The sequence below is a fragment of the Procambarus clarkii genome, chromosome 18, assembly GCF_040958095.1.
Source record: "Procambarus clarkii isolate CNS0578487 chromosome 18, FALCON_Pclarkii_2.0, whole genome shotgun sequence".
Taxonomy (NCBI): domain Eukaryota; kingdom Metazoa; phylum Arthropoda; class Malacostraca; order Decapoda; family Cambaridae; genus Procambarus; species Procambarus clarkii.
Genome location: NC_091167.1, coordinates 21,362,298 through 21,375,253, shown reverse-complemented (window position 1 = coordinate 21,375,253; position 12,956 = coordinate 21,362,298). Strand labels below are relative to the sequence as shown.

At 52.1% G+C, this 12,956-nt stretch overlaps 1 protein-coding gene across 1 annotated transcript; it reads left to right on the top strand.

Annotated features, from left to right (window-relative positions):
* The first annotated feature begins 633 nt into the window (after window positions 1-633).
* On the top strand, window positions 634-12,752 carry LOC138365995 (uncharacterized). The gene is made up of 3 exons (XM_069326713.1): window positions 634-789; window positions 9,181-10,944; window positions 11,141-12,752. Exons 1-3 carry the CDS (start codon window positions 634-636, stop codon window positions 11,660-11,662), a joined length of 2,442 nt encoding a protein of 813 aa, XP_069182814.1. The 3' UTR covers window positions 11,663-12,752.
* The last annotated feature ends 204 nt before the right edge of the window (window positions 12,753-12,956 follow it).

Below are 12,956 nucleotides of genomic sequence, written 5' to 3'. Positions count from 1 at the left end.
TCGTCCCTCTGTCTCTCCTTCAGATGTAATAGCTTCTCTTCGATGCATACTAAACTCTCGGTGTTGGAGAGATGAATGCCATCAGCACGGGCCCATTTTCCTTCCTCTACTGGTAACTCTTGACTCAGTTTCACACACATGACTATTCTCTTCTCTTTTTCCGGTCATGTTGCCTCCTTCTGAACGGAAGTCTCCTCTTCTTCTTGGAAGTACGGCTTCGGACGGTTCACACGACACACTTGCAACGCACGCAGGCAGTCCGGCTTGCTGACTTCATAATTTACCTTGCTTATTCGACTCACAATTGTATAGGGGCCGCCAAAGCGCAACTCAGTCACCCTACCCCTTCCGGGTAGCAGCATCATTACCTTAGCTTCCACTTGGAATTTCCTCAGGACATCATTCCAATCATACCAAACGGACATCTTCCTCTGTGCTGTCCTGTTGGACAGAAGTTGGTGCTCAGTCACCAACTTCTTTGCCTTCTCTTGACATTCCTTGAATTTACGCACGTATTCCTCAACTGACACTAAGGCCTCTCCCGGCGTCAGCTGTTCTTTCAGCATCGATAAGGGACTTCATACCTCATGCCCATTCACGAGCGGAAATGGCGAGAGTCCTAGAGACTCTACCATGGCGTCCTATATCGCAAATAATGCTGGATACACGGCTTTGTCCGATTCCGCTCCTTGCTCGGTGCAGTATACCCTCAACATGGTTTTCAAGGTCGAGTGGGACCTCTCAATCGGCCCCCTGCGACTGAGGTTTGTAGGCGAAGATCGAAATTGGGTTAATCCCCAGCTCGCAATAGTCTGCCTAAACCACTTTGACTTGAACACACTTCCACAGTTGGACTGAATCTCTTTGGGCACTCCCACCCAAGAGAAAAATCGTTGGAGATGTGCCATAATGCTTCATGAAGTTTACTGTCCTACTGGAATCGCTTCTGGAAACCTCGTAGACGCACACATAATTGTTAGTAAATAGTTGTTCCCCTTCTTTGTCCGGGGCAAGGGTCCCAAGCAGTCTATCAGCAGATGCTCGAATGCTTGTTCGAAAGCGGGAACAGGAACAAGAAGGGTCATCAGTATAGCCAATTCTGGTTGGTTAATTACCCCCAAATTCCCACTTCTTTAAGTGCTCTGATGTACGGTGTAGCGGATACAAGTGCGTACCTGCCACCTTGATGGCCAGTGTTTGAGTCCCCTGGTGGTTGTGGGTGTCTAAAGTTCTATACTTCAAACTTGTGGTTTATAAGCAAGTCTGTGCATTATTCATGGGCATTGAGTTCTCCCATATAACAGGGTGTTATGGTTGAGGCTGAATAGAAACAATCTTCATCCACATGGTTTTATTCTCAGCCAATAACAACAACAACAAAACAAATGTCAGGTACATGAAATATTATTAACAAGATCATAAACAAAAGAGCATCTGCTCCAAACATGCTACCTCCAACATCTGTAGTACTCAATTATATTATCCTTGCCTGGCTTAAACTCTAAATCATATTCAAACTGAGAGAGTAGTAATGCCCATCTTTGAATTCTAGCATTGGCATTAACTGGAATCTGCTTACCTCTGCCAAACAATCCTAGCAGGGGTTTATGGTCTGTTCTAGCAAGAAATTTCTTCCCCAGCAGAAAATACCTCAGTTTTTTTTACAGCATATACCAAAGCTAAGGCTTCTTTATCTAACTGAGAATAATTCTGTTCTGCAGGAGATAATTTCTTGCTAGCAAAATATACTACTTTATCCTGACCATCTACTTCCTGTAATAATACACAACCCACTCCTACTGGGGAAGCATCTACCTCCAGTTTTAACGGGAGTCTACCTGTAAAATTAGTGAGCACTGGAGAATTGATCAATTCCTGCTTAATATTCCTGAATGCATTTTCCTCTCTTGCTGCCCACTTAAATCTAGCCCCTTTTTTCAACAATTCATACAAGGGTGCTAATTTTGTTGAAAAGTTCTTCACGAACTTACAAAAATATGTAACCATCCCAACAAAAGACTGTACTTCCCCAACTGATGTTGGGGCTGGGGCATCTATTATAGCAGCTACATTTTTGTGAGAAGGAGTAAAGCCCTTACCTGAAATATGGTACCCCAGGTATTCAATGGCCTTGGTCTTCAACGTTGTTTTTCCCTTATTAATCTTCACATTGTGCTTTTGCAAAAGATTCCAAACTTGTTCTAATCTAGCATCATGCACTTCCTCATTCTCCCCACATACAATAATGTCATCTAAAAAACTAGCCACACCTTCAATGTTAACTAACAACTGGGACATGAATCTCTGAAAAATTGCTGGAGACGAAGAGAGTCCAAAAGGAAGTCTTTTATACTTAAATAACCCTTTGTGGGTATTAATCACTAACAATTTCTGGCTCTCCTCCTCTACAGGAATTTGCAAGTAAGCATCTTTCAGGTCAATCTTAGAAAAAATTGCCCCCTTGCAGACCACTGACAACAACTCGTCTATCTTAGGTAAAGGGTACTTCTCACAGTGTATGCGGTTGTTCAGTTCCTTGAAGTCTGCACAGATTCTCAAGGATTTCCGATCTGCCTTCAACACTGGTACAATACTGGCTGCCCACTCACAATGTGTAATTGGCTCTAAGATGCCTTCTGCCACATGCTTTTCCAGGGCGAATTCTACCAATTGCTTGTAATGAAACGGCACTGTTCTTGCCTTGAAAAATTTAGGTGAAGCCCCACTTTTCAGGTGAATTTTTGCCACCATGCTATTAATTGGCTTATCTGCCTCCACTTAATATTTATCTAACATTTGTTCGGCACTTTTAATTGTTTTAACTCTCAACAATTCATCTAGGCCCGCCAAGAAAATTCCCACTTTTTCCATGAAATCCTTACCACATAGGCTAGGATTATGTGAATCCACTACATAAAAATCCTGGACAATTTCTTTTCCATTATAACCTACTTTTGCCGACACCTTGCCATAGACTTTAATCGGTATATTATCATATGCACTTAATGATTTTTTACCTGGTTTTACATTCAGCTGCAAGGTATCTGCCCAATCTCTAGACAATGTTGACACTGCAGCACCAGTGTCCAGTTCCAAGGGAACTAACTTCCCATTAATTACAAAATTCACCACTTGTGACGTCACTGAACATGCCTTTTCTTTCACCGAATATAGTCGGTTTTCCTCACCTGCAGCTTCTTCAGACTGGTTACCTTCCTCTACTGCCTTGACCACAGTACCACTACCTCTTCTTCCTGCATTCCCTGGTCGTCTCCTCTCCCAGGCCTTGTTGTTCCTGTTCAGATATTCCCTACACACTCTCTGCAAGTGTCCCTCCTTGTTACAAAAGTTGCATATATAGGCACGAAACTTGCACTTGCTACTTATGTGCTTGTATCCACAGTGTGTACATCTGGTCTGGCCCTGTACGACCATAATTTCCTGAGTAGAAGTCATACTTCCAAAAGCCCTTTCCAGGTTCAATATCTTCTCGAGCACTGTCCATGAAGTCATCGATTGTAGATCCAAATTTTCTGCCACCAGGTTAGGGAAATAATTCTCGTTTTCCACTGCCATGAACAACTGGTCCCTAACCCTGCCGTCCAACTGTGCTCCGAAGTTGCAGTGGTTAGCCAAAGCCTTCAATTTCGCAAATAAATCCAGTATGGATTCCTGCTGCTTTTTCGTCCTCTTCTGGAAATCCATCAAACTCCTGTGATATGATGGTTTAACCACATACTGACATTTCAGAAGGGTAATCAGGTCTGCATAGGTCTTCGTATGAGGTAGCTCAGGTGCACACAAATTTCCGAGAACACTATATGCTTCGGAACCCAGTGAAACTAAGAGTGCTGCTTTCTTGTTGGCGTCCACCGTAATCTTCAGGTACTGAACGTTTGCTTCCAGCAGGCTGAGCCACAGGTCCGACGAGATCTTGACAGTGTTGAAACATTTGGTTTAAGGGGAGAAAATAAACATTTGCCCAGGGGGAAAAAATGAAAATATTTGTTTAGTAGTGTTATGATCTCATGCCCACATCGACACACACACACACACACACACACACACACACACACACACACACACACACACACACACACACACACACACACACACACACACACACACACACACACACACACACACACACACACACACACACACACACACACACACACACACACACACACACACACACACACACACACACACACACACACACACACACACACACACACACACACACACACACACACACACACACACACACACACACACACACACACACACACACACACACACACACACACACACACACACACACACACACACACACACACACACACACACACACACACACACACACACACACACACACACACACACACACACACACACACACACACACACACACACACACACACACACACACACACACACACACACACACACACACACACACACACACACACACACACACACACACACACACACACACACACACACACACACACACACACACACACACACACACACACACACACACACACACACACACACACACACACACACACACACACACACACACACACACACACACACACACACACACACACACACACACACACACACACACACACACACACACACACACACACACACACACACACACACACACACACACACACACACACACACACACACACACACACACACACACACACACACACACACACACACACACACACACACACACACACACACACACACACACACACACACACACACACACACACACACACACACACACACACACACACACACACACACACACACACACACACACACACACACACACACACACACACACACACACACACACACACACACACACACACACACACACACACACACACACACACACACACACACACACACACACACACACACACACACACACACACACACACACACACACACACACACACACACACACACACACACACACACACACACACACACACACACACACACACACACACACACACACACACACACACACACACACACACACACACACACACACACACACACACACACACACACACACACACACACACACACACACACACACACACACACACACACACACACACACACACACACACACACACACACACACACACACACACACACACACACACACACACACACACACACACACACACACACACACACACACACACACACACACACACACACACACACACACACACACACACACACACACACACACACACACACACACACACACACACACACACACACACACACACACACACACACACACACACACACACACACACACACACACACACACACACACACACACACACACACACACACACACACACACACACACACACACACACACACACACACACACACACACACACACACACACACACACACACACACACACACACACACACACACACACACACACACACACACACACACACACACACACACACACACACACACACACACACACACACACACACACACACACACACACACACACACACACACACACACACACACACACACACACACACACACACACACACACACACACACACACACACACACACACACACACACACACACACACACACACACACACACACACACACACACACACACACACACACACACACACACACACACACACACACACACACACACACACACACACACACACACACACACACACACACACACACACACACACACACACACACACACACACACACACACACACACACACACACACACACACACACACACACACACACACACACACACACACACACACACACACACACACACACACACACACACACACACACACACACACACACACACACACACACACACACACACACACACACACACACACACACACACACACACACACACACACACACACACACACACACACACACACACACACACACACACACACACACACACACACACACACACACACACACACACACACACACACACACACACACACACACACACACACACACACACACACACACACACACACACACACACACACACACACACACACACACACACACACACACACACACACACACACACACACACACACACACACACACACACACACACACACACACACACACACACACACACACACACACACACACACACACACACACACACACACACACACACACACACACACACACACACACACACACACACACACACACACACACACACATATATACACACACACACACACATTATCTTCATGTAATGTAATGAAGATAGGTGTAGGGAGCAGGAGGCCAGATACAAGGTATCATCTGGGAGAGGAAATTCTTCAGGAGCCAGAGAAGGAAAAAGACTTGGGGGTTGATATCACGCCAGACCTGTCTCCTGCAGCACATATCAAGCGGATAACATCAGCGGCATATGCCAGGCTGGCCAACATACGAACGGCATTCAGAAACTTGTGTAAAGAATCATTCAGAACTTTGTATACCACATATGTCAGGCCAATCCTGGCGTATGCAGCCCCAGCATGGAGTCCATATCTAGTTAAGGATAAGACTAAACTGGAAATGGTTCAAAGGTTTGCCACCAGACTAGTACCCGAGCTGAGAGGTATGAGCTACGAGGAGAGACTACTGGAATTAAACCTCACTTCGCTGGAAGACAGAAGAGTTAGGGGGGACATGATCACCACATTCAAGATTCTGAAGGGAATTGATAGGGTAGATAAAGACAGGCTATTTAACATAAGGGGCACATGCACAAGGGGACACAGGTGGAAACTGAGTGCCCAAATGAGCCACAGATATTAGAAAGAACTTTTTTAGTGTCAGAGTGGTTGACAAATGGAATGCATTAGGAAGTGATGTGGTGGAGGCTGACTCCATACAGTTTCAAGTGTAGATATGATAGAGCCCAATAGGCTCAGGAACCTGTACACCAGTTGATTGACAGTTGAGAGGCGGGACCAAAGAGCCAGAGCTCAACCCCCGCAAACACAACTAGGTGAGTACAACTAGGTGAGTACACACACACACACACACACACACGGGCCTCGTAGCCTGGTGGATAGCGCGCAGGACTCGTAATTCTGTGGCGCGGGTTCGATTCCCGCACGAGGCAGAAACAAATGGGCAAAGTTTCTTTCACCCTAAGTGCCCCTGTTACCTAGCAGTAAATAGGTACCTGGGAGTTAGTCAGCTGCCACGGGCTGCTTCCTGGTGTGTGTGTGTGTGGTGTGGAAAAAAAAAAAAGTAGTTAGTAAACAGTTGATTGACAGTTGAGAGGCGGGCAGAAAGAGCAAAGCTCAACCCACGCAAAAACACAACTAGTAAACACAACTAGTAAACACACACACATCAATAGTCCCAAACATACTCTAATATGCACAAACACACACCCACCCAGAAGCACAGACCACCAAACATACGAGTGAGTACATGTGAGCGATATACTCACTCATACAGTACATAGAAACACTCACTCGTGTATGTTGGGTGGAAATACTACCCCAACATCCCCCTTTTGTACCTATAAAGCAATTTTTTATATTTTTTTCCCCGACACTAAACACAAATTTCATTAAAATTCGTTTTTTGAAATTAGTTTTTCTCCTTGTAAAAATGGGTCGTAGTGCTGGCAAAAGGTTCTTTCATTGGCTCAAAGATTTCATTTATGACTGCAGCTGCGGCACGAAGCCGGCCGAAGACCAGTCCCCCCAGGACCTGACGCTGCCGGAGCACCAGGACCTCACGCCCCACCAGGAGGACCAGGACCTCACCCCCCACCAGGACCTCCCACTGCAGGAGGACCAGGACCTCACCACCCACCAAGACCTAACCCCCCACCAGGACCTCCCTCTGGAGGAGGACCAGGACCTCACCCCCCACCAGGACCTCCCACTGCAGGAGGACCAGGACCTCACCCCCCACCAGGACCTCACACACCACCAAGACCTCACCCCCCACCAAGACCTAACCCCCCACCAGGACCTCCCTCTGCAGGAGGACCAGGACCTCACCCCCCACCAGGACCTCCCACAGCAAGAGGACCAGGACCTCCCACTGCGGGAGGACCAGGACCTCACACTCCACCAGGACCTCCCACTGCAGGAGGACCAGGACCTCACCCCCTACCAGGACCTCCCACTGCAGGAGGACCAGGACCTCCCACTGCAGGAGGACCAGGACCTCCCACTGCAGGAGGACCAGGACCTCACACTCCACCAGGACCTCCCACAGCAGGAGGACCAGGACCTCACCCCCCACCAGGACCTCCCACAGCAAGAGGACCAGGACCTCACCCCCCCACCAGGACCTCCCACTGCAGGAGGACCAGGACCTCACACTCCACCAGGACCTCCCACAGCAGGAGGACCAGGACCTCCCACAGCAGGAGGACCAGGACCTCACCCCCCACCAGGACCTCCCACTGCAGGAGGACCAGGACCTCCCACAGCAGGAGGACCAGGACCTCCCATTGCAGGAGGACCAGGACCTCACACCCCACCTGGACCTCCCGCTGCAGGAGGACCAGAATCTCCCATTGCAGGAGGACCAGGACCTCACACCCCACCTGGAGGACCAGTACCTCACACTGCAGGAGGACCAGCACCTCACACTGCAGGAGGACCAGGACCTCACACTGCAGGAGGACCAGGACCTCATACTGCAGGAGGACCAGGACCTCACACTGCAGGAGGACCAGGACCTCACACTGCAGGAGGACCAGGACCTCACACCCCACCTGGAGGACCAGGACCTCACACTGCAGGAGGACCAGGACCTCACACCCCACCTGGAGGATCAAGACCTCACACTGCAGGAGGACCAGGACCTCACACTGCAGGAGGACCAGGACCTCACACTGCAGGAGGACCAAGACCTCACACTGCAGGAGGACCAGGACCTCACACTGCAGGAGGACCAGGACCTCACACTGCAGGAGGACCAAGACCTCACACTGCAGGAGGACCAGGACCTCCCACTGCAGGAGGACCAGGACCTCCCACTGCAGGAGGACCAGGACCTCCCACTGCAGGAGGACCAGGACCTCACACTGCAGGAGGACCAGGACCTCACACTGCAGGAGGACCAAGACCTCACACTGCAGGAGGACCAGGACCTCACACTGCAGGAGGACCAGGACCTCACACCCCACCTGGAGGATCAGAACCTCACACTGCAGCAGGACCAGGACCTCACACTGCAGGAGGACCAGGACCTCACACCCCACCTGGAGGATCAGAACCTCACACTGCAGCAGGACCAGGACCTCACACTGCAGGAGGACCAGGACCTCACACTGCAGGAGGACCAGGACCTCACACTGCAGGAGGACCAAGACCTCACACTGCAGGAGGACCAGGACCTCACACTGCAGGAGGACCAGGACCTCACACCCCACCTGGAGGACCAGGACCTCACACTGCAGGAGGACCAGGACCTCCCACTGCAGGAGGACCAGGACCTCACACCCCACCTGGAGGACCAGGACCTCACACTGCAGGAGAACCAGGACCTCACGCCTCACCAGGAGCAGCAGCTCCTGCCACGGGTTGAGACAGCAAATGAGTCTACTGCAAGTATGAACTCTCTAGCCCCAGGGGTGAGCAACTGGCCCCAGGGGGCGAAGAGCGGGTCCCAGAGGGTGAAGAACAGGCCCAAGAGGGTGAGGACCTTGGGGGTGAAGATCGAGCCCCCGGAGGTGAAGAACGAGCCCCCGGAGGTGAAGAACGAGCCCCCGGAGGTGAGGAACGAGCCCCTGGGTGCGTTCTTCCAGGGGTTCGACCACAAAGAAATTCGTCACCCCCTAGGGGTGAAGAAGGAGCCCCTGGGGGTGAAGAAGGAGCCCCTGGGGGTAAAGAAGGAGCCCCTGGGGGTAAAGAAGGAGCCACTGGGGGTGAAGATCGAGCCCCCGGAGGTGAGGAACGAGCCCCCGGAGGTGAGGAACGAGCCCCTGGGTGCGTTCTTCCAGGGGTTCGACCACAAAGAAAACGAGCCCCTGTGGGTGAAGAACGAGCCCCCGGAGGTGAAGAACGAGCCCCCGGAGGTGAAGAACGAGCCCCTGGGTGCGTTCTTCCAGGGGTTCGATCACAAAGAAAACGAGCCCCTGGATGCGTTCTTCCAGGGGTTCGACCACGAAGAAAACGAGCCCCTGGGTCCGTTCTTCCAGGGGTTCGAATTCAAAGAAAACGAGCCCCTGGATTGGTTCATCCAGGGGTTCGACCACAAAGAAAACGAGCCCCTGGGGGTGAGGAACGAGCCCCGGGGTGCGTTCTTCCAGGGGTTCGACCACAAAGAAATTCGTCACCCCCTGGGGGTGAAGAAGGAGCCCCTGGGGGTGAAGAAGGAGCCCCTGGGGGTAAAGCAGGAGCCCCTGGGGGTGAAGAAGGAGCCCCTGGGGGTGAAGAAGGAGCCCCTGGGGGTGAAGAAGGAGCCCCTGGGGGTAAAGAAGGAGCCCCTGGGGGTGAAGAAGGAGCCCCTGGGTGCGTTCTTCCAGGGGTTCGACCACAAAGAAAACGAGCCCCAGGGGGTGAAGAAGGAGCCCCTGGGGGTGAAGAACGAGCCCCTAGGTGCGTTCTTCCAGGGGTTCGACCACAAAGAAAACGAGCCCTTGGGGGTGAAGAACGAGCCCCTAGGTGCGTTCTTTCAGGGGTTCGACCACAAAGAAGTTCGTCACCCCCTGGGTGTGAAGAACGAGCCCCTGGGGGAGAGGAACTGGCCCCAGGGTACGACGACCGGGTCCCAGCAGGTGAAGAGCGGGCCCCAGAGGATGAGGAACGGCCCCCGGAGGGTGAAGCCCCTGGGGGTGAGGATCGGGCCCTCGGGGGTGATGAACGAGCCAACTGAGGTGAGGAACGAGCCCCCGAAGGTGAGGAACGAGCTTCCGGAGGCTAAGAAGGCACCCATGGGTGTGTTCTTCCAAGGGTTCGACCACAAAGAAATTCATCACCCCCTTGGGGTGATGAACGAGCCTCTGGGGGTGATGAACGAGCCTCTGGGGGGTGATGAACGAGCCCCTGGGGCTGATGAACGAGCACCCGGAGGTGAGGAACGAGCCCCCGGAGGTGAGGAACGAGCTCCTGGGGGTATGGAACGGGTCCCCGGAGGTGAGGAACGATTCCCTGGGGGTTAGGAAAAGGACCCAGCGGATGACAACTGAGCCCCAGGAGATGTGGGCCCCGGCGACTAACCATCATCAGCCCACGACGGCACATCCCGCCTGGCAGCAGCCACTCTCAGCCACGGAGGTTGTCGATAGTATCAAAGACACTTTCGTGGGAGTGAAAGAACGCCTCGTAGGCTTCAGGAACTCCGTCGTGGGTTCTGACGCAGTCGCGGGCATCAAAGAAGGAATTCCTGAGTTGATGGAGAAATTGACGAATTCCGACCAGATGATGGATTTTAAACTGAAAATGGATGATGTCAGCTACGACTTAGCTGACATGGCGGACAATTTTTCGGATAATGTGTCCGACGCCGTGTCCGACGCCGTGTCCAAGGTCATGGAAGTCGTCTGGGACACAAAGAAATTTGTCACGCCTGCGATAAAGAAATACACCTTCTGAGCCTCCCAGAAGGTGTTCTCCAGGAGAGAGCAGGGCTCCGGGAAAGGACCACGCTCCAGGGAAGGTCTGCGCTCCACTACGAAGGAGAACCATACTCCAGGGCAGAACCACACTGCGGGAGAGAACCACGCTCCATTGGATGTGAGTCCGAGCTCCAGTGGCTGTGAATCCGCGCTCCGATGGCTGTGAATCCGCGCTCCGGTGTGTGTGAGTCCTCGCTCCGGTGGGTGTGAGTCCGCGCTCCGGTGGGTGTGAGTCCGCGCTCCGGTGGGTGTGAGTCCGCGCTCCGGTGGGTGTGAGCCCGTGCTCCGGTGTGTGTGAAACGGCGGTCCGGTGGGTGTGAGCCCGCGTGTGCAGAGCGTGGCTTTGCACGCGTGTGCAGAGCGTGGCTCGCGCGCGTGTGCAGAGCGTGGTTCACACGCGTGTGTAGAGCGTGGCTCACGCGCATGTGTAGAGCGTGGCTCGCGGGCGTATGTAGAGCGTGGCTTGGCCGCGTATGAAGAGCGTGGCTCAGGTGCGTGTGAAGAGCATGGCTCTCACGCGTGTCTCGAGCGTGGCTCTCGTGCGTGTGTCGAGCGTGGCTCTCGTGCGTCTGTCGAGCGTGGCTCTCACGTGTGTGTCGAGCGTGGCTCTCACGCGTGTGTCGAGCGTGGCTCTTCCGCGTGCGCAGAGCGTGGCTCTCCCGCGTGTGCAGAGCGTGGCTCTCGCATTTGAACGCGGGTTCACACCCACCGAACCGCCGATTCACACCCACCGTAGCACGGGTTCACACCCACCGGAGCGCGGGCTCACACCCACCGTAGCGTGGGCTCACACCCACCGAAGCGCGGGTTCACACCCACCGTAGCGCGGGCTCACACCCACCGTAGCGCGGGTCCACATCCACCGTAGCGCGGGTCCACATCCACCGGAGTGCGGGTCCACATCCACCGGAGCGCGGGTCCACATCCACAGGAGCGCGGGTCCACATCCACAGGAGCGCGGGTCCACATCCACCGGAGCGCGGGTCCACATCCACCGGAGCGCGGGTCCACGTCCACATCCACCACAGCGCAGACTCACACCCACGTAATTTCACTTATATTTTTTTTTCGTTCTCTTGCAATGACTGGGCCTAAACACCACCAGACAATCAACATGTTTATTGCAGCAGTCGAAGGGAGATGAACAAGTTGTTGTTACGGTCTCCCTCACCCTATATCCGTGAGAGCACCATAACAACATTGATTTCTTTACTGATTCTCTGAGATGCAGGGAATCTTTTGGTATATGTGGCCTGATAAGGGAGAAATTT

What these genes read in the sequence shown, in the direction of transcription:
- LOC138365995 (XM_069326713.1), top strand. Translation starts at nt 634, where the DNA reads ATGGCGTCCTATATCGCAAATAATGCTGGATACACGGCTTTGTCCGAT. An exon ending in TAGGCGAAGATCGAAATTGG is followed by an intron (nt 790 to 9,180) that starts GTTAATCCCCAG and finishes CTCACACTGCAG; the next exon opens with GAGGACCAAGACCTCACACT. An exon ending in TGATGAACGAGCCAACTGAG is followed by an intron (nt 10,945 to 11,140) that starts GTGAGGAACGAG and finishes GAGCACCCGGAG; the next exon opens with GTGAGGAACGAGCCCCCGGA.